General features: G+C 47.3%; 1 protein-coding gene across 5 annotated transcripts in view; it reads left to right on the top strand.

Annotated features, from left to right (window-relative positions):
• Nucleotides 1-27,129, top strand: part of LOC108162384 (homeobox protein cut) — a 76,132-nt gene that overhangs the window by 42,918 nt on the left and 6,085 nt on the right. For 2 of the 5 annotated variants that reach the window (XM_017297102.2, XM_033396540.1), the window contains 4 exons: nt 14,322-14,887; nt 14,987-15,207; nt 16,364-18,022; nt 26,608-27,091. In XM_017297102.2, the coding sequence (XP_017152591.1) occupies nt 14,322-14,887; nt 14,987-15,207; nt 16,364-18,022; nt 26,608-27,091 (2,930 nt within the window). The remainder of the gene's footprint in view (nt 1-14,321; nt 14,888-14,986; nt 15,208-16,363; nt 18,023-26,607; nt 27,092-27,129) is intronic. The other 3 variants (XM_017297111.2, XM_033396538.1, XM_033396548.1) reach the window with 3 other exon arrangements.

Here is a 27,129-nt window from a genome sequence, read left to right as displayed (position 1 = left end):
GACAATTACCCAGCGCAATGAAATGTAAAACCGTTAAGATTAGACAAACGCTGCCGCCCACAGCTGGGAAATTCCTGGAGGGGAAAAGGATGCAAAAAGAACGGGGCGAAACGAAGGGAAAGAAATTCCAACCGCAGACGACGACGCACGACTGACCCTCTCTCCTGCCCATCTCGCTCCCCCCCAACCCCCTGACCGACAAACACGCACAATTGAGAAAACACTTGCACAAATAAGCAAACACCCCCTTCAGGGAAACCGACCGCCCCTCCCCTTTGGCAGAACACTTTTCTTGTAATTTTCTAGCCAAACAGTAAAAATGTTGCCCCCAAAAACAGAAACAGAGAAACAGAAACCGAAACTGAAACCCAAACACAAAAAAAAAGCAGAAAAAAAAACAAAATACTAGGCAAACAAATGAGCGACAGGGAAACAGGGAGCGAGAGAAAGAGACAGGGAGAGAGAGAGGAAAGTAACGGGACTTTTGACTTCTTCTTTACACGCCCAAGAACAAGAAGAGCCGAGCAGAGAACGAGAAAGAGAAGAGAGTAGGAAAAGAAAGGACAAACAAAAAAAAAACAAGGGGAAAATACTGGCAGTCCGTGTGGATCTGGGAGTCAAAAACCAACACAAAAAACACCAACAAAAAAAAGCTAAAGCGAAACTTTTTCACAGGATTTAAGAGAAGGACGTGCCGGATAGGGGTAGAGAGTGAAGAGGATAGGATAGGACATGGACAAGGACGAAGGACCAGGGACAATGCAGGGAGTGGGTTGGGTGTAAAGTGATATCATTAAAATATTGACAAGACAATTTTTACGCCTACAAATTTGTTGAATGCCTTTGTTTACACTGGAGAAAGGAGAGGCAGCAGAAGGACAGACAGAAAGCGAGTGCAGCAGAGAGAGGGGAGAGAGTGCTAGATGGAGTCCCCCAAGGGAGGCCATTGGAATGGCTGTTGGCTGCACAAGGAAGTCCCCTTCCATCAGCGGACATCTCGGTACTTCTGCTATGCAACCCTGGTCATGGCATGCAACTCTGGAAATACCATGCAATCCTGGCCACTTCCTGATGATCCTTTCGCTGCATTTTTTAACTTAAACCAAGACACCAAGATGAAGGCCCTCGCAAGGCTCTTTGCAGATCTCCAACCCTTAGCCAGGGCCCCAACCGGTTTTCCTTCTAATTTCTCTAATGCAAAACGTGTGGCACCGCGTCTCCGCGCGGTGTGCACTTGCCACACCGCATTGAATGATTGCTTATCGCTTTGAAAGAGCACATCCACATACACAACCCCATTCCCATCCTCACTCCGTGCTGCACCCTTGAAGGAGAGCTGCGACTTGAAGTGTTTTGTGTGGCTTTTTGTGTGGATTTGAAGGAGGATTTGGGGTAGCGCTGAAGGAGGATGCATTTCAGCATCAATCATTATCATTTGCCATTAAGTGCAGCAGCGGCAGAGGCAGAGGCAGCGGCTGCAGCAGCAGCTTCCATTAGCAACCCCTAGGTGTTGCTGCAACAGAAATTAGAAGAAAAAAAATAAGAAGCCCAAAGTCGAGTCTAAAGCCTCCAAAGAAGATGTGCAGCAGCAGCAGCAGAGCATTTCTTTAATGTTTTATCACTTCACTTGGCCAGACACCCAACCCTGCCCGAACCCACTCGTGACGCGGCTTTTGCTTTTAGCCTGCGTTTTGTTTGTGTTTTATGCGCGTTTTCTTATTTGAAATCCATTAAAAGCTATTTTTGCCGCTCCGTCGCTGGCTCCTGCTGTCTGCCAGCCTGCTGGTGGGCCCAAGCTCATTAGTTTGATTACTGGCGCCCCGACCCCAACCCCTGCGAGTGGCAGTGGCAGTGCCACCTCTGGCATCCATCCCCTAGTCCCAGTGCCAGTGCCAGTCCCAGTGCCAGTCCCAGTCCTAGTCCTAGTCCTAGGTCCAATCCCCCGAACCACAGTCGCAGCATCCAGCATACACTCCCTCATTCATATGCAAGCTGTGATAAATGCACTCGCCTGACAACTAAATCACTTATGTGAGTGCATCAGTGAGTGTATGGGTGTGAGTGTGTCCATGAGTGTCGTCTGTCTATAAGCAACAGATTCGGATTCAGATTTATCTGTTACACATGTTCATAAATATGCGACAATATTTTCTGTGTCCTCGAGCGTCCAAAAAAGATGATCGACAGGAATGAGAAGCGGAGCGGCGGCGGCGGCGGCGGCAGCAGAGCGGTGCAGTGCGGCTGCCACAGAAATTATGTTAAATGGAATTGCAACAGTTGTTTGTTGTTAGAGTCACGAGAGTGCCACACCGCCACACCCTTCCCCCCGTCCCGCACGCCACGCTCTCTGTCTCTGTCTCTCTCTTGGGGATCCCATCTGGCCGGATCCGCCGTCTGCAGTCTACGCCGTAGACGGGGATCTCTGGCATCGCGGTCTGGCTTTTGGTTCTCCCGTTTGTTTTGGCTATGAGGCATGTGTTTATTTTTTCGCAGAAGTGCATTTTTATAGACAAAGTGCTCGCCTCCATTTGGCCAGGGCTAAAATTAAGCATCGCAAAAACATACAATGCACAAACAAAATTAAACGCTTAAAAAAGCAGAACAACAAATTAGCAAAATACGAGTGGCTAAACTTCCGCTTCGATTTGTGCGCTAATACATATATTATGCTCGTATCTGGACTTGGTCTCCCAAAATTGCCCCCAATGGCACGTTCGTGGGCCAAAAAAAATGATTGTTTTTATCACGCGGCAAACAAAAAACAAACAGCAAAATGCGGAATCACACACACAGAAAACAAAAACAAAAACAAAAACAAGAAAAAACTAGAGGGGGAAACAAAGTAAAAAATATATTAAACATTTTGCAACCGCAGTTTCGATTTCAGTTTCTTTCTGTTATCTGCATATATTTATAGAAATTCTTTATCGACACATATTTTCAACATGTATTTATTTTATGCACTAAATGGGGAAAAAACAACAACAATAAAAGAACGAAAAAAAAGCCAACAGCGAAATACATTTTTTATGACTTTTGTATTGTGGTTAGGATTTTTGTTGTTTATCCTAACACTACACGCGATGAAAAAAAAACACATGTATATATGTATATGTATGTTCATTCATATCCGATTAGCATTGAAAAAACCACAGAGCATACACACATCCATCAAGTGGAGAGCCATTGAGGCACATTCCTCTGTTTATTGATAAGTCCAGAGCCCTGGGAAACGATTGATATGCCGGAAGAAACATTTTCAGCAAGTGGATAGTCCTTGGATTGGACAGTGCTCTCATTACATTCCCAAACGAACCTCTTGGACAAGTGGACAACACTCTAAAACAGAGGACTGCCCACCCTATAAGCGATCGGGCGATAAGCATCGCGAGGGTCGAGTACGCACTTCCCGTTCCGTCCCGCATCTCACACACAGATCGATGGCCCGACATGGGTCCAGCGGACCAGCATAATTGTTCGACCCGACCCCTCTCTAAAGATAGATAGATAGATAATCGTAATCATAATAATAATAGAAATAATCATAATTTCTCATGCACAAAATTCGATTTTGTGCTTATCATCGCGTGACTGCGGAGACTCCGACTCCGACTCCGACTCCGACTGCTCCATCGAAACACTCGTTTCAATTCGATTCGATTCGATACCAATGATGAGCAGCTATCAAAATTAATATAACACGCATTGATGGATGGATGGATGGATGGTGTTCATCAACTAATTAAAATTGAAATAGAATGGGAATGGGAATGCATATGCGAGTATCTCGTACTTTAAAGATAGTTATTATTTACTCGGCCAATCTACGTCATAGGCAAAACCCCACAGCAGGAATTTCGAAGACCGCAGCAACAGCCAGCAGGGCGGCGATAGCTGGGGAGTGAAGGAGTTCTTCGGTATATGTCACGGTTTTCGTTGACAGATCTAAATATTTGGACACACGCTCCATGCCCAAAATGCCGACATGCCGAAAGACAATGGACAAAAGGCAAACACCCTCCATGCGGTGGGAGAATGAAATGTTATTTTTAAATGCAAATCAAGCGGAATATCCATCAAATGTCTAACGCAAATGGTCTAAAATTAAACCCACTCAAAACAAGCGAAGCCAAAAACCAGATCAGGTCTCATTTTTTTGTTTCACACAGCAACTGTTTAAACATCTCATCGATCCGATCCCTATGCCTGAGTAATTTCTCCCTCTCTCTCTCTCTCTCTCTCTCTCTCTATTTTATTGAGTTCTCTGGCACTCCCGCTCTCGTCATAATCTTTGATTAGAAGCCAAGGCAAGAGGCAAGGCCCCCCAATTATTTTGGATTTCTATTAATTTAAATCTCATTATGATTAACCGCAAAAATAGAATAGATTTCATGTTTTGATTCCCATATTTTTTTTGGTGAATGACTATGGATGGTTTTTATTGTATTTTGTTTGATTGTCGAATGTCCGGAACTTGAATTTAAATGAAGCCGAACCGAAATTATTGGCGATTATTCGAATTTAGTATGATTTTTCCCAATCGAAGCAAAAGTTCAATTTCGTTTACGGCTGCCCAAAGTCGTGTGCGGATGTTGCTGAAATGAAGCGGGTAAGAAGAATGGCTTAAGGAGGAGCCTTACAGCAGGTTACAGGTTCGGGGATCACTGATTCATGCCCCCTCCCAAAAGAGCACCATTTTCTTGTCATTAGTTTCAATTCAAAGAGCAAATACATCACATACAGTATGGATACTCGTAATGTGTGTGCGCAAATACAAATAGAGGGAATACTGGAATACACAATTGCAATTATTCAATTCAAATCAATCAGCATACAGATACAGATACATTTACAGATGCAGATACACACTCTTGCAGATAGATTACTGGAGACATTGAGCTTAGTTTAGGACTGGGCTCGGGACTCTCTCGACTGTCTGTCTCTCTGTCGTTGCCTGCAATGATTTCTGTTTTCACATTCGTCTACTAGTATTTTGTATTTGTATTTGCTTGCTGGCTGTCACAGCAATTTCTGATTAAAGTGAAAAAAAAAACCAGTCATTATCATATTGTACAGCACACCGTACACCGTGCACCGTACACCGTACCCCCCCTCTGTATCCCCTCTTTCTTTTCTCTCTTTCCGTGTGTGTATGCCCCACAAGTCAACAGCCCCCTGCCTCGTGGCCAGCTGCTGTCTTTTTTTCGACCAATTGCGGATAAATTCAATTTATTTATCGCATATGGATTCTGATCAGAGAAAGACAGAGCAAGCGAGAGACTGTAGATTACACTCTATATAGAGTGCTCCCTCCCCCCTTTCTGCAGGCCACCGTGCCACTATCTGGCTCTCTTTCTGTTGAATGATTACTGCTGCTGCTCTAGTGGATGAGATGCTGCTGCTCCTCTCCCTCTCTCTCTCTCTCTCTCTTTTTATCTGGCATTTGTGAGTGTTGTTTTTTTTGTTTGTTTGAAAATGTGGGTAAATGTGTGATTTTGATTTTTTTAAATTGATTATTTCCTTATTTTCGTTTGCGGTCTGCCTCCCCGCCTCGCTGCCCCCCTGCCCCAGAGTTGCCATTGTGTTGCGTGAGTTAGTTCAGTAGTCAATTTGAATTACGAGTATTTTCTGCTGCTGCTGTGCTGCTGCTGCTGCCATTGTCGAGTATTGTCGCTCAGTGGACATCAGCGGATCAGCAATTGCTGATTGAGGCTGAATTGAAAAACTTTCCCCACGACAAGAAAAAACGCTTTGCCCCACTATGACAGGGCACAACAGCAGCCAGATCCACTGACTGCTTAAAAATCCATTTGCCACCTCATAAATGTGCAACAAGAAATATGATAAACATGAGTTTTCGATGAGCTCTTGGCTTGGACGACAGCGACTCCTATCTAATTAGAGGCCATTAAATCCCTGACAACCAGAGAAATGCAATCGGCAAAAAGTCCAAATTGGAAAACCCACCGCCTGATTTATGGCCAACAAATAAGCAGCAGAAACAGCAACAGCCAGGCTGCACCACCTGGGGGTGGAGTGGACCTGCCTGCCTGCTAAATGAATAATCTACCAAGTCTTTGGGCCCCAAAATCTCATGTAGCCATCAATTTCCCTTGAATATATGTATGTGTGTTTGCGTATGCATATGTATATGTAGGTGGAAATCTGTGAAAATTGTCAATTTCGATTTCATCTTGTGGCACCTCCGGACACTCAGGACTCGGGAGTCGTGTCTCGGACTTCAAGTCAATTACAGGCATGAGCGGAAATTCAAAATATTTCAATTAGAAGAAGGAGAAGACATCTCTCCAGACTGTCAATAAATCAAATTTCATTTCATTTTATTTATTTATTTTTTCCTTTTTTTTATTAATTTACCATTAAATTGAGTCTAGGGATACTCCTACTCGTGCCTCGTATTCCCCCACAGTAATGGCTAAAAGTATCTGCTGCTTAGCCAAAGTATCTGCTGTTGCTTGCTGTTGCTATTTGATTAGCCTTTGTTTCGCTTTTCGTTTTGTGTTGTGCGTGTTGTTTGCCCAACCTTCAGCCTTCCAGCCAGTCGTGTATTTGTACGTGTGACAGAGACCACAATCTCTTGATGAAGAAGTCTTTTTTTCTGTGCGATTTCCCCTAGATTAAGTCCAAACGAATGAGGGAGAGCAATTACTTAGACAATTGATTTCAAATTAAAAAAAAAACCCCCTCATAAAAAAAGACTCTCGCAGAAAATGAGGAAAATATGTCATTATTGACGCCCTAAGGTCCTGCATTTAAGTTTCGGCCATCAAACGCAGGTCTTCAGACACCTCCCACCACCCAAATTGAACAATTAAAAAAAGGCTAAGGCATAAAAATCGTTCAATTTGGGGGGCGACTGGAGATGCCCAGGATATGGGCGGGGGGCCGGGGGTAAATGCCTTGACTTTAATTAGTTTGCTATGCTGTCGCTTCAATTTTGATGCAAGCTAACCGCCATCGTCATCATCCGCATCCTCCATCCGCTAGTCGCTATCCGCTGAGAAATCTCCAACTCAACGCAAATTAAGCGTCGTCAAAATAATTGCCGTTTGCTCGGTCAAAATGCGACCACCACAGTGGGGCGCATAGAACGATAAGTGATCGAATTTGCTGCCTTTGATTGATCATTTTATCGATTTTTAATCGATTCCTGATTAGTTCTCTTGTTGTATGTACATTTTATCGATTCTATTTCCCAGTTTATCGTTGCTTACCTTTCGATTTGTTTTTGATAGCTCCCACACTCATCGATAGTTCAGTGCTTGACCCACTGTCCATTCCATTTCATCCCTATTACCCTCACTCTATTCTATTCCATTCCATCGTTCCATTTCGTTTCCTGCGCTCCTTCCTGCCTTCCTTCCGAATTACCAGCTCCAACCAGGCAGGCAATTAAACTAAGCTTTTGCCATATCTATGTATTTTTTTCCGACTTCTTTTTTCGGATGGCGTATAGTGGATGGTGGAGGAGGGAACGTGGTCGTGGATTTTATGCATTTCCAGCGGCATTTTCCGCCCGCTTAATAGAAATGAAATTGTCATCAAATGAAGATTGAGCTTAGAGCCCGAGACGCAGTCGAGTTAATCGATGCACAGACACAGCGATGACGATGACGATGGCGATGGCGATGGCGATGAGGGGCCAAATTCAATTAGAAGTTGACGCTGATGTTCAAATCAAATTAGAGTCCCCTTCCCAGAGCCCTTCCTGTGCGCGACTTTCCTTTGGTTTGGGGGCAGAACAGAATGTCTGTTGCTGTTTGCTCGGCGGCTCTTACACAGAGAGACATCGATTTGGGGGCCTCCATTCTGTTTGCTCCGAGTTGCAGCTGTCGTCAGTAACGCTCTGCCCCCAGACCCTGACCCACTGCTTAAGTAGCTTTATGTGTTGCACTTGCAGACACCTGCTTAACCCACCAATGAACCCGCACCACATTTGAGCAATACCAAAAAAAAAGAAAATAAAAAAAAGGACAACTGCAAGCGGAAGGAAGTTGAAACCATTAGAAACTGACAAACCCACGAAATGGCTGGAGGTTGGAGCATATTAAGGTGTTGTGCGGCACTCTCTCTTTTGTCTGCCGCACTGTCTCTGTCGCTGCCTCTGCCCCTGCATCTGGCTCTGTCCAACTTTCAACATGATGTGGCATACCATCCCGAAACCCGAACATCCGTTCATATTTTTATATCCCCAAAAATACAAAACCCCCAACACAACACAACACAACAAAAAAAAAAAAAAAACACCAACACCACACAAAAGGCACACAACAATGACAGACCTGTAGCCAGGACGAAGGACGACCAAGGACCAGGATCCGAACGGTACTACTGCCTCTGCTGCCTTACGAATGTTTGCTCGAGAGATGTTGATTGGCATTGCGTGGATGGGGATCCAGGGAATCCAGGATCCACAGTCCAGGGTCCATGTCTGCTCTGCTGTTGGAGGAGAAGTCCAGGATGTCGAGGAGGATGCGGGCACACACAAGAGCAATGCTCCGTGCTCATAAATTATTGTCTAGACTATGATTTTAACGTTTTTTGATTATGAAAGCACTCCACCCACTCCTCCCCGCTCTCCCTTAACCCTTGTCCGCAATATATAAAATAAAAATCGGTGGGTTATAACCTTTTTTTATCCTGTTCCTGTTCCTGTGCTTTTTGCGTGTGTAGATATCATATCAATAAGCAAAAGGATTAGACATGTGACTGAGCCCCGAATACAACCTACCCACACCCCACCCACCCCCTCCCCACAGGGGGCACAACCCACTCAAGGACCAACATTTTTTGGGTCGTCGTGGACGTCGCTGAGTGCTTATCGACAAAAAAAAAACCCGCCCGCCCCACCAAAACCCAAAAAACCAGCCAAAAATTGAAACAAAATTTGGATATTTTTTTGGGCAATATGAATAAAAGTCAAGTTCACATGGAGGCGGGGGGGTGGGGCGATGGGGGGGGAATGGGAGGGACAGCCAGACAATTATTAAGCAAAAGTTTAACGAATTAGAAACAAAAGTAAGCGAGTGAGTGGGTGGCGGTGTGGACGGGTCTGAGGTTGAGGGGTGGGCGCTTTGATTAAAAATATACGCAAATGTGCCGTCATTCATGTATGATGGAAGGATGGACGGATGGAAGAATAGATGGTGAGCGATGGAAGGAAGAAGAAGCCAGCCCCCACTTAAGGGTTAAACCCCAAAGCAACGAACGGGCCACCCACTCCCCATCGCTCCACGCTTGCTCCTTTCGCGGGTTGGGGGGAAGACAATAAAATCGAAACATAAATCGAAAATTGTAAAATTCTAATAAGAAAATGTGCGCGGGACGCAGGAGAGGCAGGGGCAAGAGGTGGGGCAAGATGAGTTGGTGGTGCGCTGGATGGTGGCAGGGGGATGGTCCTGGGAATTGTAAAGCTGTCAAATTTTAATTACAAAACTTTATAATCCAAAAAATACAACAACATCAAGCGGCAGAAGAGGGCCCCCGTCTGCAAGAGCGAAAGAGAGGTCCGCAAGTGAGAGAGTGAGAGAGAGAGAGACGCACAAAGACAACGGAGTCGAACGAATTCGCGAACGAATTGCGTGCCCCCAGGGGGCACCACCACGAAAAACAGACATCCGAATCAATTCAATAACTCTACCATTCCCTGTGCGTGTGTGCGTAAGTAACTGAATGAATGAATGAATGACTGACTGACTGACTAAATGAATGGCTGTTTGACTGACTGACAAACGGAGCAATCGCCAAAGAACGGAAAACTTGACTGGGGCTCCCCCTCCCACCCCTTTTCGGTTTTGGGAGGGGCCATTCCGTGCCAACTTCAACTTGCAAAATGTTTGATTTATGCCTTTGAATTGTTGTAAATTGCCATTGCCACCACTCAACCCGCACCTCCCCCATCTATCGAACAGCCACCCCCCACCCTTGCCCCCCACAGAACCCCCGCACTACGTTTTTTGCGCCCACCCTGAGGCAATTGACAAATAATGCAAAAATTCCGGGGGAAATTACCTGCGATTTAAGGTCTTTAAGCTGATGAATTGTCTGTCTGTCTGTCGGTCTGGCTGTTGGGGCGAATGAATAAATGTATGAATGGCTAAGTGAATAAATGAATCGGTGATTGAATAGGTGAGTGTATGGAGTAAAAGTTGCACTGCCACTCATAGATCACACTCACGAGTGCACTCGCTGAAGATCACAGCAAATGAATCATTTTCCGCTCTGACATGGAGTCCCCATATGTGACCTCTTTCGGGGGTCTTTTGTTTCTGCATTTTTGCTTTTATTATTTTTTGTTCCTTTCGTTGCTGTTTGTTATCTTTTGTTGCAAATTGCCAACTTGGGCATTGCCAGATGCAAAAGAAATGCAAGAGCCACGGCAGCAGCCGGCGACAGGCAATGCTCCACCAACACAAAAGCCCTGGCGTCAAGGCTCTCTGGGGTGCACTTGGCAGACTTTAAAGCTTCCATCCACCCCACTTCCACCCATCCCTGGACTTGCAAGAGCTACTCCTTGGCAGGAGATGGATCCAGAGAAGGTGGGACGGGGTCCGGCCAGCACTTCAAACAATCAAAAATCAATGACAAAACAAAAAACAACAAAAAATCCAAATATGAAAAAGATATGTGCCCGCTTTTTAGGGATGATCGAGCTTTGGATACCCTTGAGGATCCATTGTTTCTTTAGAGCTTCTACCACACGGCATGTATTTTGTTTTTGCATTCTCGGGCATTCTCTTTTGCAATTTCCGCTTGTTCGACTAGTTTTTCCGTCCTATTTCAAGAATAGTTATAATATTTGCTGGAGAGTAGTAATCATACCCTAGAAAAGGGGTACTTCTGCCAACGAAAAAAAAGGAAAGAAAAACATTTGACGACATTGAGACAATCGATGCTGGTGGCACTGCCTCTGCATCCCACTGCCTCCGCTCTGTTGTTGCTTTTTACTCATTTGTCTTTTGGCTTTTTGGAAATTAACAACACAACTGCCCCACCCCCCACCTGCTGCCGCTGCCGCTGTCACTGCCGCTGCTGCTGCTGCTGCTGCTGTTCCTTCTGCTGGCAAAAGTTACCCCTTTTTATATGCGCTATCTCTATCCATCACCCACTCCCCCCCCCCCCCCCCACTCGTATATCTACAATATATATATTTTAAAATTTTTATGCCCGAATGAATTTTAATTCCTTTGACGGTTTTTGCTGCCTGCCTGCCTGCCTGCCTGCCTGGCAGCTGACGGCCTAAAAGTCTGATGATGCTTTTGCTGTTTGGTGAAAAAAAGGACACCCCCCTTCTGAGGCGAGAGATTCTCTCTCTCTCTCTCTGTCTTTGTGTGTGTGTCTTTGATTGCTTATTGTTAATTTGTATTTGTAGATTGGTGAATCTGTGTGTGTGTGGGTGTGTGTGTGTGTGTGATGGTGCTGCTGCTTCTACTTCTGCTGTTCGCTGATTAAACCCTTTTTTTAGAGAGACCCCAATCCTTGAAGCGCTGTGTGGAAAACCCTTTGCCTCATGTGGCACACACACACACACACACACACTCTCAAAGAGAAAGAGACAGACGCATAACCTTAATTCCTTTTGGCATTTTATGCTTCCTTCTTCTCCAGCTTCTCCTGCTTGCCTCCACCTGCTGCTGCTCCTTGCCACTGCTGTTGCTGCTGCTGCTGCTGCTGCCAATTGTGCGACGTTTCTCGTCTTGTGCCTTCGAGTGTTTGTTATTGTTCTGCCACATCCCCCTCCCATACATGAGTGTGTGTGTGTGTGTATCTGTATCTGTGTATTGACTGCTTTGTCAATTGTTATGCAAAGGGTAAAGCCGAAAGGGTTGGAGGATGGTTTTGGCTGCTTGGCAATTTTGTTAATTACAAATCGTTTGCTTTTCGCTCGATGCTAATGTTCGCTCTCTCAGCCCCCCACTCTCTGCAACAATTTTTACCCCAAAAACTAAGCCAGAGTTCCAAGAGAGCCCATATGACAGACCCCGTCTCTCCACCTCTGATCCACCTCTAGCTGCTCTGCCGGCTGTCCAGCCTTTGTCCGAGCACATTTCTCACGACGTGGGGCGGGGGCCATGAAAAATGTAAATTTTCATAATTTTACAGTCAATACGGAAGGGAAAACCAACCACCTAGACACCACTGCCCCCTCCCTCCTCTAGTTTACCCCTCACGAGTATTTGTTATATAGTTTGTTTGATTGCTGGCTCCACTCTCCACTCACCATTCGCCATTCCGATCCCTGTCCCATTCAGTATCCAGTATCCAGGACTGGGACCATCCCACAGGCAGCCTCATCAACCACAGAGTTGCAAAAACTTTCTGCTCTTCAAGGGTTGAAAATGATTTCTGCTTTCTGGGGAAAGGTGAGGGGCGACTGTGGTGGGGGGGAAGGGGAATCCATGTTGAAAATCCAAAAAGTTGATTTATCGTTTTAATATTTCTTTGGCTCCCAGAGCGAGAGAGCGACAGAATTCTATGTCTAAATACAACAAATCGAAATGACAATTTCCACGAGATGCCAGCAGCCAGACCTTTTCGCGCGCCTTTCCAGCTGATTTTCCATATGATTTGTGATCCCATGCGGGTACAGTTGCCACCACATGTGACTACATACAAATATACGTTTATTCCCGGGTAGAAAGAAAGGATGAACAAGCGAGGAACTGCCGCTAATTACGTTTATTTAAGAAAAGCTGCGAAAAATTCCGTTTTGCTTTTTTCTGAGCCCTGAGCATGGCGGTTGTGTCTGTCGAGCAGTTGGCAATTAGAAGCCACCCCCTTCGAGCGCCCATCACCCAGCACCCCCGTCAGATACGTCGAGGGCTCACCGCACCCAAAAGATTTTTATGCAATTAATTTGAGTCGTTTGTCGTCTTGTCATGTCTTCAGACCCGATGGCAGCCAGGCTGGCAGGCTGGCAGGCAGGCAGTGGGCAGCCCTTGGGGTTGCTGCCGCGTCTTTGTGTCCCGTATGCTAATGAAAAATCGAACACGCATGTGGCATGGGGGTCCGCTCATTGCCTGCCTTGCCACACACTCGACTCGATCCCTTTCACGTGTGTTCATGTGTGTGTGTGTGTGTGTCCTTTGATTGATAATAGAATTAACGGGTCCTGGCGGCTGTTTTGCATTTTTCGGCATGCCATCCCATTCACGGTATGAAGGAACATGCGGCATGGAACACACTCACACACACACACACACACACACGCATGCCTGCATGCATGATGCTTTTTTAATGCCAATTATGTATTATTGCCTCTACCAAAACAGGCCATTGTTTATGGCCAATAATCATCAGGCCCCATACCCAGCCCCAGTCCCAGTCCCAGGCCCATCCACAATTATTGATAAAATAGACACACGAATACCCCCCTCCTGATAGGAGCGGGGTGGGGGTATGTACGCGTATGTGTTCCCATGCTGATGAAATTATTGTTTTATGCCTCTGTTCGACACAAATAACGCAATGACACGCAAATTTGTTGTTAGAATTATGTTGATTCCCTTTAACTTATTTGATTAACATATGGGACAGCGACAGCGCCCCAGCTACAGCCCCATCCTCGTTAAAGACTTCGATATTCGATGCCTGATGTGCGGTACAGTTGCGCGCAAAAGTTTCCCCCTACTTTTTTTCGGGCATACGCTTCAATTAAAAACCGCGCCATAAAATTAATTTTAATCACATAATAAGAAATACAGCATACACGCGGCCACGCCCACCTGGCTGTCATTAAAAAATTTCGTTGCATGCCACACGGCTGCTGCTGCTGCTGCTACTGCTGCCGAAAAACTTTATCTTGTCAACTTTTGCCGAACAAGACGACGCGGAAGACACTGAGGATGGGTGGAGGCGACACACACACACACATACACACACACACACACACACATCGTACGTTGTCGCTCGACGCACTTAAGAAAAATTCCCTTGTCAAATTTGCCAATTATCATATTTTCATCAAACAAACAAAGTTCCTCCTTCAAAACAAAAGGATGCGAGAGCGAACGGGTAGTGGGTGGAGGGGGGGGAATGACTGTACCTGGCGGCGTTTGTTGGGTGGTTTTACGGGTTTCGGGGAGAGGTTTCTGTGTGTCGCCGGCAATCACCGCCAACCGACATTGACGTTGTTGTTAATTTTATTAAAAATTATTTTATAACTCTCTCAAACTTTCCCCCAAATGGAGAGAGAGAGGGAAAATAATGGGCTCCCTCGATAAAATCTGGAAATACAAGCAACCCTTGAACCCATCAAGAAAAAATGATCCATCACTAATCGTGCAACCTTCTTTTTCCAGATTAAAGCACTTCTGGAGGAGCTGCAGCGCCTGCGTGCCCTGGAGCAGACACATCTGGTGCAGATCCAGCGTCTGGAGGAGCATCTGGAGGTGAAGCGACAGCACATCATGCGGCTGGAGGCACGCCTCGACAAGCAGCAGATCAATGAGGCCTTGGCCGAGGCCACCGCCTTGGCTGCCGCCGTCAATGCGGCTGCCACCAACAACAACAACAACAGCCAGAGCAGCGACAACAACAAGGTGAACGCCGCCTCTCCATTGGAGGGAGCAGCAGCAGCCGCAGCCGCAGCCAACGATCTGGACGCCACCCAGGCCTCAGCCCAGGCTGAGGACGATGAGGAGGAGGAAGAGGAGGATGACCACCAGGCCATGCTCGTGGACAATGACGATGGCGAGGAGGCTGCCTCCGCCAGCTCGCGGCTGGCTCCCCACCAGCAGCAGATCGATGAAGAGGACGATGACGAGGAGGACGAGGATGCCGAGAATCAGGATCATGCTGACCGCATGTCAAACCAAACCACAGCCAATGCAGACAGCAACGAGCTGAAAATCAAAAAGGAACAGCAGTGAGTAACCATCCAACCATCCATCCATCTATTCCATCCGCCCCGTACTCCCGGCAGTGTATTCATATCCCTATCTGTGTTTGCCTTCCTTTCCCGCAGCAGTCCTTTGGATCTGAATGTTCTGAGTCCCCAGTCGGCCATTGCGGCCGCGGCTGCTGCCGCAGCTGCCGCCGCCTGTGCCAACGATCCCAACAAATTCCAGGCCCTGCTCATGGAGCGGACCAAGGCCCTGGCCGCCGAGGCCCTCAAGAATGGTGCCGCCAGTGCCAGTGGCAGTGCTAGCGGCAGCGGCGGTGACTCTGCCAATGCGATCAGCGAAGGTGAGTTCTCAAACTGTCTTCTTTTCTTTTGTAAATGTATCTGTATCTATGTCTCCTTCGGTTTCTATGTGTGTGTGTGTGTGTGTGTGTGTGTGTGTGTGCGTGTGTGACTGTGTGGGACTGTACTTCCGGTGCAACGGCTGCTGTTTGCCTCCAGCGCCTGCCTGCCACACTCCTCTCTCCCACTCTCCCTCTATCCCACTCTCTCCTTCTCTCTCTCTCCCTCTGTCTGCCTGTCGATCAATGGCCCTTCTTATCAATGGGACCTCCAGTCGAGCTTTGATTTTGATCCGACTGTTGGTCGTTCTTTTATGGTTTGTTTGAGGCAGCCTTATCGCAGGCCCCAGGAAGAGGAAGAGGAGGAGGAGGAGGAGGAACAGCCGCCAGAAGAGGTGACAGAGGGCAGGGGGACAGAGGCAGCTGGGGGGTGGGATCTGGCGCCAACATTTATGGCCCTTTGGGGGCAAACACAGTCGGAGTTGCAGTATATTTTTTTTTTCTTGCAGTTTTCTGTTTTATTTCAATTTATTTCTTTGCCTTTCAACACAAATATAATATCTATAAATATTTGCATCGAGCGATTGATGTGATGTGGTTCTTCTTAATGTTGTTATCGTTATCGTTACCGTTGATGTTGTTGTTGTTGTTGCTATCGTTATTGTTATCGTTGTGCATGCTTATCGATAGATCCGACCATCAGTACGAAAGAAAGTAAAATCCACCAAAAGAATCGAAAGGCAAAACAAAACAAAAAACAGACAACACATTCTTCTCTCTCTCTCTCTCTCACTGTCTCTCTCTCTCTGTCTCACGCTCTGTCTGTCTCTCTCTCTCTCTTTAAATATATCATATATATATATATATAAATAATACTATATATAATCATATACACACGATTCTTTGTTATTTTGTTGCACCAATTGGCGATAAAAGAACGATACTTGAAAAGTGATGAAAAATGATAAAAACCGAATTGAAAATCAAATCAAAAATGAGAAAAAAGCAAAGAAAAAAATATATATACAAATTTTGATTAATTTTTGGCGTTTTGTTCCATGGATGTTGTTGATAATATGAAAAATAAAACCCCCCTTATGATATTGCCACCAAAAAGCAGCAGCAACAAATCGCACAATTTGTCTGTTGTTTCCCGCAGCGATGCCGCCGCTCCCAGACGAGGCCTCCTCCGCTTCCTCCTCCACAGGAGCAGCAGCAGCAACAGCAGCTGCAGCACCTGCCACAGGAGCAGCAGGAGCCGCCGCCGCGTCCCAAAACCAAACCGAAAGTGTAACGCATGAAAATGAAACGGAAACGGAAATGGAAATGGAAGCTGCAACTGAGGCAAACGATGGGCTGGCGGCCACAGTGCGTACAAAGCAAGAGCTCGATGACGAGAATGAGAACGATAATGATAATGATAACCAAAACGAAAACGAAAACGAGGATGAAGATGAAGATGAGGATGAGGCGATATTGCAGCCGCCCGCCACACTCGAAGAGCAGCTGGTCAACAGCTACTGGCGACGCGGCTTTGAGAGCCCCAATCCGCCGCCGCCAAAGCCTGCCCCAACAGTTGCCATGCCACAGCCACAGCCAGGGAGCAAAACGCCAACAGTTTATCAAAATGTCAATGCGGGGCAGCAGCCACAGTTGCTGCCGCCACCGCCGCCGCCACCGCCAACCTTGCAACAACAACAACAACACTACCAACAACAGCAGCACGGACCCTCGTCCACAGCGTTGCTCAGTCAATTGGTTAACTCCACTTTCTCCTCCTCCTCTCGCCTAGATGCCGGATCCCATCCGCACCACCACCACCAGCAGCAGCAGCCACAGTCGCACCATCAGCACCAGCAGCTCCACCAGCAGCAACAGCAGCAGCACCACCTCCAGCAACAGTCGCAACACCACAGCAGCGGCACCAACAGCAGCAGCAACAGCAGCAGCTGCAATTCGGGTCCAGGCAGCACCACCGACGGCGCCCTCAACCACCACCACTCGCACGGGCATGGCCACCATTTGGTCGGGCACAATCCGCACGGCCTGCCCCACGGCCATCCGCACGGGCAGCTGCTGCATCCGGCAGCGGCCCACCACCTGCACCACGCCGACTCCAACTCCTCCAGCGCCAACAGCACCCCCAGCAGCACCGCCCAACTGGCGGCCAGCCTGGCCAGCACCCTCAACGGCAGCAAGTCCCTGCTGCAGGCAGCCGCCGCCGCCAATGCCGCAGCCGTGGCAGCCGGCGCCGTGGCCGAGGACAACAACAACGGCTTGACGCCCAACGCCAATGCAGCGGCGGCGGCAGCGGCCATGGCCGCCCACGCCCAGCATGCGGCGGCCTTGGGACCGGGCTTCCTGCCCAGCCTGCCGGCCTTCCAGTTTGCCGCCGCGGCGGCCGCCAATCAGGATGCGCGCGGACACTATCGGTTCGCGGACGCGGAGATGCAGTTGCCGCCCGGCGCCTCGATGGCCGGCCGCCTGGGAGAGTCACTGATACCCAAGGGCGATCCCATGGAGGCCAAGCTGCAGGAGATGCTGCGCTACAACATGGACAAGTACGCCAACCAGGCCCTGGACACGCTGCACATCTCGCGACGCGTACGGGAGCTGCTCTCCGTGCATAACATAGGCCAGCGGCTGTTCGCCAAATATATCTTGGGCCTGTCGCAGGGCACCGTCTCCGAGCTGCTGAGCAAACCAAAGCCCTGGGACAAGCTGACGGAGAAGGGACGCGACAGCTACCGCAAGATGCATGCCTGGGCCTGTGACGATAACGCCGTCATGCTGCTCAAGTCGCTGATACCCAAGAAAGGTGAGTGGATTAGCTATATCCTACCATGTTTATCCAGCAACGGGTTGCAGTTTCAGCTGCAGTTGGGGCTTAAGAAGTTTAACAGCCGTCAGTTAGGCCAGACAGCAGGTTTTTCCAACGAAATGGGAATGGGGTAAAAGGGTATTCCAAACAAAAGGCTATTTAAATAATTTAAAGGTTATCTCACATCCATTCCGTTCCACTCCATGTGCCGCGATCATTGAACTAGTTCTCCAAAGATTGTTCCATTCCCCATCATTGTCCCATCCATCCGCATGAATCTCTTTAACTTCAGCTTCAAAACATTATTCCTTCCTTCTCTCATTCTTTTGGCTCTCTTTCTCTCTCTATCTGTCTCTCAATCTGAATCTCTCCCTGTCTCCATTTCTCACTCGTTCGCTCTCTCTCCGTTCGTGGCTTATGGCGTTTTTCATTTCATTTGGCCCGCGGCCAAAACATTAAATTGTGAAATTTTAATTATTTTTGATTTTTGCGTATAATCAACGTGCCAACAGCACAGAACACAGCCGCAGAGTCACAGTCACAGCGACAAACTTGACGACGCAGCGGCAAACGGCAACGCCAAGACGGGGAGGGGGTGCTGCCACTGCCACCGGGTGGGGCAGGCAGGCAGGCAGGCAGGCAGGAGAGACGGACGACACTCTGCAGACAAGAAGAGAGACATTTCAGTGCATTTCGAGCGGCCATTTGCCTGTCGCCATAAATTTCACCAAATTCGCACATTAGGCGTGAAAATGAACAGGAATTTCGTTTCGTTTTTCATTTAATTTCGTTTTTATATCACTGTTCCCCTTGCCCATCCATCCATCCACCCGTCCATCCATCCATCCACATAATGGTATGATCATCAGCCGCCTGCTCTTGTTATCTGTTGCCTTGGTTGCTGGCCACTCCGCTGTTTCGTTTCCGTATATTGATTAGTCATCAATTTTATGGAAACCCAAACCCCAAGGCCCCATTCCAATTTCCACTTCCCAACAAATACGAGTATGTCAATGCAAAAGTATTTTTAAAGTGGCAGGGCACGCATACTCGTACCCAGTTCAAATACCCATTCCATTCATTCCACACATTGCTGCAGCCCATTCCACTCGTTCCACCCCGGCCACCTGGTGGACAGGGATATGCGTGTGGTGTGTGGGCTGGCAGGGGGTCTAAGTGCAGGCAAATGTTGACAATTAATTTATGACGATTACTCATGGAAGCTAAACTAACTGTAGCCTATAACTGTAACTGTAAATGTAACTGTAAATGTAACTGTAACTCTGTTGATAAAGAGTGTGGGGGTTCAGTTTTTTTTCCCCTCTTTTTTTTCCAGTCCCATGCTAATTATAAGCAAATATGGGGTTTAGCTATTAGCAGATCTGTTCTTTGGATTATTCCACCACCACCACCACACAAAAAGGGACAGAAGACAGCATTTAGCCTTGCCTACTGCTAGGGGCAGCCACCTGCCACCTGCCACCTGCAGGGGGTGGTGCCTGCCCCACCCGTACCGCTGTGCCACTACTACCTTCTGTCAACTCTGTTGGTTAACAATACTTTGAAGTCATTGTGGCAAAAGTTAACCCAGGATCCGCGTCAATGAATTTTGAATTGTAATTGTTTAAAGCGCGTTATGAGGCGAACGGTAAAACGTGGGGAGGGGGAGCGTGGTGTCGTGGCGGAGTAGTGGGTGGGCTAGTGGGATGGAATTGTGGTTCGGCAGAGGGAAGAGTACGGGCAGCAGACGACTGCCGTGACAATTGGTCTGTGAAAGGCTTGAAACAAAATACAACAGAAATAAAAAATCATAAAATAAAATTCCTATATATACTCCCCATATAGTATTGTATTTATATATATATATATAAATATATATATATAACGAACCAGCAACAACAACAAGTTGCAACTGCCGCTACCTCTGCTGTTGCCTCTGTTGCTGCCGCTGCCACTGCCACTGCCTCAGTCGCTGCCTTCAACGAGGCATGCAAAACGTTGACGTGCCGAGCGTTTGAAGTCGTCTTTGTGGTCGGTCGAGGATGGGGCGCGAGGCACTGCCAAGCGATGGGGCAGTGGCAGGATTATGTGGCAGGGGTTGAATGGTTATTCGTCTAGGGTTCTCTCTCTGTGTGTGTGTGTGTGTGTGTGTGTGTAGGGCCATGGAGGAGAGGGTAGCGCCCCGGCTATGGGTTGACGCAAAAGTTTTTGCGTTTTCGGTTTGCCTTTCCTCTATTTTCTGTAGGTTCTTCATGTTTTTGTAACATTTAACGACAATTGTTGCATATTAAACTGTAAAACTGGAGAACAGGAAGGGGGATGACAGCCAAGGAAGTGGTGAGCGGTGCAGGGGTTGGGGCTAGTGCACTGCACTGATATCTGCCATATCGATCAAATGGTAAGGGAATAGAAAAACGAATACAATATAGATACAAGATTGGGTTTAAAGAGCGAACTATCGATTTACATTCTCATGTAAGATTACTCCAACGATAATTAGTCGATTTTCAGTCTTATTCATCATTAACCAACGATAACTAATCGATTTTCACTATCATTCATGATTACCTTCACCATTGATCGTTAATCATCCCTTTTCTCTGTTGATAGTAGCCTTGCAGCCATCGCTCTTCTGCCCACTTATCGATATCATTTCGATTACTTAATACCCAACTCATTCCACTGTGCCTGCACTTCAGTGCAAAGTTCTAGTCAGAGTACACAAAAAACCAGTGGACAGGACTTTGCCCGAATAAACACGATGTCAGAGGATTTGGGAGTGGCACTGGATGGGAGTTTTTGGAATAGAGCGGTTGAGGACAGAGGGGAAGTGGGAAAGTGGGAAACGGGGGACTGTAGAGGTAGGACCGGGTTAAGTGCTCAATTGAAACTCATTTAGCCTGGCCAACGCTCAAAGCCAAACACAGAAACAGCACACAAAAAACGTTAAAAAGGGAAAATTACTCTGCGTATACGTAATGACAAAAGAATAATGCAGGAAGGGCGGGCGGGGTGCCGGTGGCATGGAGTGCTGCGGCAAGGGGACAGCTGAGGCGGGAGACGGACTAAGGGGGGAGCCAGCCATTATAGCAGCTAATAATACTAGCATATTAACACATAATTTCTGAGCAGACATCGCCGTTGTCGTCTATTTGTTTTAGCCAGGCCAACGCAGGCCAAAGCGGCGGAGAGTGCGAGTGGCCAAAAATAGAGCCGCAAGAAAGCGCAAGAAGGGGGGGGAGCCGAGTAGAAGAGAGAGTAGGGTAGGGGCCTGTGGCAGGGGGCACGGGGCACGGGAAAAGTGAGAGACAAAACAAAAGCATTCCAAACGCCAGAAGATGCCGGTCCGACTGCCTGCCTGCCTGCCGCCTGCCGCCTGCCTGCCTGCCACACATTTATTTGCGGCCGCTTCACAAATTATTTGTCACAAGCCATAAAGCGCGCTATGCATGAGTATATGTATATGTAGGAGTGTGTATCTGTGTGCATATTACCAACACACTCACGTGCTGCTGCTGCTGCTTCTGCTTCGATAGAGAGGAGACATAGGCATGCGATCTGGTCTGACTAAGTGACCAACGGGGCGTATCAATTCCTTTGCTTTTACGCGATTTTTCGGCCTCATCTTTATTGTATTTTATTTGATTTGATTTTATTTATACACAAACACACTCACACGCCCCGATGCGGCCATTAAAATTGTTCATTGAGTGGCATCGCATAAGTGTGGCGACTCATTGCGGTAACAGACAGACAGACCGACGGACAGACAGACAGAGAGAGGAGATGGCGGCATGGCAAGAGGAGTGGATGGCCTGCGTGGGCAGACAAAACAATACGCATAAATTAGCATAAAGCTCGCTCAACAATTTTCATAAATCTGGCGATCACCTACCAAAAACGTACGAAAAGCTAGATTGAAGGAAATTCTTGCAGGCGCGAACCATGAGATACCCTGGAACATATAGATAATTCTATGATTTATTCAGCTCTACTGCTTAGATTTAGCTGTAGAAGTGGCGAGAGGATCATTATGCCCCCTCCTTCAAGGGGTATTTTAAAAATGAAAACAGCATAGAAAATGGGAAACAAAATTTGTGAAATTTATTTTATTTTTAATTTCTTTGATATCTTTTGTGATGAACGAAATGGGGCAATCAGGCATTTCATAGGGGTACGAGGATGGGGTCTGCTGAGAGGAGGATTGGGCTGGGGCTGGGCAACATCGAAGAGTAATGGCCTCCGATCAAGGGGTGCTAATTTGATGGGGTTGCCAGAAAGAAGAAAAAAAAATAATAATACTATAAACCAGAATATATAAAAATGTATACCAGCGGGGCACCAGACACGCCTCCTCCCCCCAAATAGGGGGAGGTAAATGGGGAAAGTTTTGGGTTGCTCCTGCCTGCCGCAAATTAATGTTGCACATGTCGTGTTCGTGTTGCCGGTTCTTTTACTTATTTTTGCTTCTTGATTTTTGTATTTCTTATTTTGCATATAAGGCAGCTAATTACTTTGTAATGAACTTTGACAAGAGCCAAAGTGAGAGAGAGAGAGAGAGAGAGAAAGAGTGCAATATATAGAGCGCGAGAGAGAGAGAAAGAGAGAGAGAGGGGGGAGGTGGGGAAGCATGGAGATGGAACAACAAAGCGAAATCATGACGAAAACAAATTAAAATGCAAGACAAAGTTGCTGCTGCTGCACACATACCCATTCCATTCCCGGCATTCCAACCACGCGTTGTATCCATTCCGCTCATTCCACCACCTGCACACAAACACACAGCTGTTGTCTCATTTAGCCCCTCTCTCTCTCTCCCTCTCGCTTAAGCTCCTTCTTCTGCCCTTTCTGCAGCCTTCTACTCTCTCCTGTCATCGGTCTCCCTCGCCCTCTCTCTCTCTCTCTCTCTCTCTGCTGCCATCACTTCTTCCTTCTCTCATATTTTCTGCTTAATTGCAAGACAAACATTGTGTGAGTGCGACAGAGCCAAAGAGTGTGAGACAGAGAGAGTGAGTGATGGAGAATTTGAAGGTGAAACGTTTTTTGATAACAGGTGAGACGCTGCCGTGCAGTGCCAGTCCCAGTCCCAACGCTGTCGAAGCTCTTCAATTTTCCATGCTACGTTTGCCCTCTGTTCACCCAGAAGGATAAGAAGCTACCAATTCATCCTGGTCCTCCAGCTACTCCTCATCAAGATCCTTCTCCTAGCCCCTTCGTTTCCTTGATGTGTGTTCTCTCTGTGTGTGTTTTTTTGTTTTAATTGACACTTTTGCTAATACCAAGCAACAACAAATGGATAACTGACAAAGGAAGGAGAATGGAAAAGGAGCGGGGCATGGGGCATGGGGTCGTACGGAGGGGTATGTGGGCATGTGGAGGAGTCCTCATTCGAATGGGGAGAAAAGAAATACAAATGACTGGCATTTTAATTAGAAAATTTTTCTTGCAATTAATGCAAATTGCGTGCGTGTGCCAATTTCAATGTGCCGTTCAATTCCACCCGTTCCCCCGCCCCACCATCACACACTGACTCGGTTCTAGAATGAATATGGGAATGGGAATGGGAATGGGAGAAACGAACCCTTTCGGTGCGGCGCGACATGTTGAAGTATGATTACATATTTGTGTGCTGGCAAATATTTATTGTATTAGAATAAAAAACAAACGAATCAGCCCCACATGGCAACCACCCATCCCCCACCACACACACACAGACAGAAAGCCAAAGACAGCAGAGGTGGGAGGAGTACCTCCTGGAGCTGAAGCTGAAGCTGAAGCATCCATCCACTCATGTGTCTGGGCGGGCTCCTTCCCTCCTCTCTGATTTGTTATAAAAGGCAAATATTCATCAGGCAAATTGCTGGAGCGGGAGAAGACCGAGATGGGTTAGGATAGATTGTCATATATAAAAATATACAAATACAAATATATCTTATCCATATAATATACACTCGTATTCGTATTGGTATACATATATATCCTGGTACACAACACCAACACATCTGTATTCTCTTCACGAAGGTAGACAAATATGATAGCTCATATCTGGCGTCCGGCACAAATCCGAAATCCCTTTGAATGACAATTTGGTCAACATGTTCCTCTCTAATAAATTACAAAAAAACAAAACAAAAAAAGATTGGGGATTGGGGATTGGGGCATACAAAAAAAAACAAAACAAAAAAAAATGAATGTAAATCGCAGACAAAAAAGTGGCCATCCATATCTATATCTACATATATATTTCTATATATAAATATCTGCATCTGTAGAGTAAAAAGTTGAATGATGGCCATAAAGGATGGCCATTCGCGGAGGAAGCGAAAGTTGGGCCAAAAAACTGCGGGCGATGAATCCGTTATGAAGGCTGGGGGCAAGAGCCTTGTCTGCTCGGAAATGCGCCACACGAGACTCTTAAATTATAGATTAAAGTGCAGTCACCAACGAAACGTGGCGATCAGGCACAGTCAATCGTTTCTTAAAGTAGTCCTTTTGGGGCTTATGTTACCCAAAACTACACTCCAAAGGGAATGAACTTTAATCTATGAACTCCGAATTCCAACCCCCATTCCCCATCACCACAGTCTTCCACTAAGACCGCTTAAGCTGTCTGTGTCTGTCCATTCGATACCCATCCCAGACGCCGCACTTTCATTTCCATTTCACTCTATTCTTTTATATCCTGTTCCAATCTGTGGGTCTGGCCCGGATCTACTCGTGGTATTCTATGGCCTGGGTCATTCCAGGTGTCATCAATGTCATCTTCGACTTTATAACACAAAAACACTTTGTAATCCCCAAATGAAGCGACGACAAGGAGTCACATAAGGAAAAAATTCACACAAAAATCATTTTTCCAATTTTTATTCGCCACAAAAAAAATGGAAGTAGAGAACATGGCAACGAATCTCACAGCGATTGGAGTGTGTGTGAGGAGTCCACTCTGGACAGGACACTGGACCACGTTAAGAGGGCTCCGATCTATTGTAGTTGGCCATTTTATCGCCTTTATCCATCTATCTGTGTGGTCGGTGGTCCTGTGGCTAGGGCTACCACATCTCCCTTCCACTGTCTCTCTTTCTCTGAATCTATGAATCTCTCGCTTCAATGGCTCTGTCCAGAGGGGCTGTGTTTTTTTTTTTATTTTGTTTCTTTGTTTGTCGTGGCAGGGGAGGGACCACATTTGTCATTCATGTGTTGATTTCCGTTTCCGCTTTTTGGAGCGATTCTTGCAGTTTTATTTGGCATTCAAGTGTTTGCTCCTTTGGGCATCGATTATGCTTGGCAATTGTAAAGCGATTTTCAGTTATTTCATTTCGCAGTCCACAGTCCACAGTCGCTCATGGCCCCATTGCTGCCCCGCCCCGCCTCGCCCCCTTGTTCGCGTTGAACGTGTGCGGCTGATTGATGTTTGTGCTGTGGCAGCCACAAAACATGCCGCAGGACATCACACAGGAAATTCTATGGTCCTTGTATTCGGGGCGAACCACTTGTGTGATTATTTTGCAATTTACCACTCGATTCTCTGTACCTCTCACCCTTTCTCTCTCTCTCTCTCTCTCTCTCTCTCTCTGTCTCTGTCGCTGTGTCACGTGAAAAGTAAAAAGCCAAAAAGCAAAACGCTTCTCCATTTCAATTGAATTTCTGCAAAACAATTTTTCAGTTTTCGTGTGCATCGTTTTTTGTGCCGCACATGAAATATTTTTTTGCTGCTGTTTTTTTTTTTTTTTTTGCATCCTCCGCTCTCAATTGCAATTGAATTCATTCATTTATTCATTTCGTTTATTCAACTCCTGGTTTCTGGTCGCTGGTCGCTAGCCCTGTGACCAAACTCCCGCTTCGATGAGCAGCTCCCTCAGAGGGTGGTGGGGGCCTCGAGGGCGGAGGATGGGGGACCAGGCGCGTGCCAAATTAGCGCAATGCTCTCCTGCATCGAACAACTATTTAAAGGGGGAGGGGGGAACAGGATGGAGGAAGCATAACAGGAAGGCAGGCAGGAAAGGGGAACGGGCACAAATACTTTTTTGTTGACCATTCATCGTTCGGCATTTTTGTTGCTGGATATAATTGAGCACCCACACCCCCCAACCTCATCCACTCCCACTCCCAGCGCAGTCTCTCCTCTGGGATGGGATGGGATGGGATGGGATGGCGAACCGCTTGCAATTTCTGTCAGTGCATGGGCATGTTGCCCGGGGATTTTCTCTCAGTGGTGGGACACTTGATGGGGAGCGGTGGCCCTTTCAACTGCAGCGCCGCTTTATGGCCACAAATTCGCTTTGGCTTTTTGAACGCTTTATGGCTTAATTGGTTTTCGGTTGGACTCGGAGTCGTGGTCGGGGTCGGGGTCTGGTTCGAGGTCTGGTTCGAGGTCTGGGTCTGTGTCCATGTCCTGTCACAGCCAATAGAGCGAACCTTAATAAATGAGCAGAGCCCTCAAAGCCCAAGTGGAGGCCACATAAACTTTACAACCTTTAATGGGATGTATATCCCCAGCAGTGTCTTTACGATCGCCCTCTCTAATCCTATCTCTCTCTCTCTCTTTCTCTCTCTCTGTGTCTCCTCCTTTTTTGCTGTTGCAGATTCGGGTCTGCCCCAGTATGCGGGACGTGGCGCTGGCGGTGGCGGTGGCGATGACTCCATGTCGGAGGACCGCATTGCCCACATCCTGAGCGAGGCCTCCTCCCTGATGAAGAGCACCGCCGCCCAGCAGCAGCGGGACCAGCAGGACCAGCAGCGTCGCCACGCCGGCGAGGACACGCACAGCAACGAGGACAGCAAGTCGCCGCCCCAGAGCTGCACATCGCCCTTCTTCAAGGTGGAGCAGCAGCTGAAGCAGCAGCAGCACCAGCACCGGGAGCAGCAGCACATGGCCTCCGAGCAGCGGGACGCTGTGGTGGCCGCCGCCCAGCAGCAGCACCAACAGCACCAGCAGCAGCGGGAGCAGCGCGAACGGGAGCGCGAGCAGCAGCAGCGACTCCGCCACGAAGATCTCGCCCAGGACAAGATGGCGCGCCTCTACCAGGAGCTGATAGCCCGCACACCACGCGAGGCAGCCTTCCCCAGGTGAGTACCGATGGAGAGCACTTGGGGAGAACCATCTC

This window comes from Drosophila miranda, chromosome XL (genome assembly GCF_003369915.1).
Source record: "Drosophila miranda strain MSH22 chromosome XL, D.miranda_PacBio2.1, whole genome shotgun sequence".
Classification (NCBI taxonomy): Eukaryota; Metazoa; Arthropoda; class Insecta; order Diptera; family Drosophilidae; genus Drosophila; species Drosophila miranda.
Note: the sequence above shows the minus strand (reverse complement) of the source record. Positions and strands in the feature narration are given on the sequence as shown.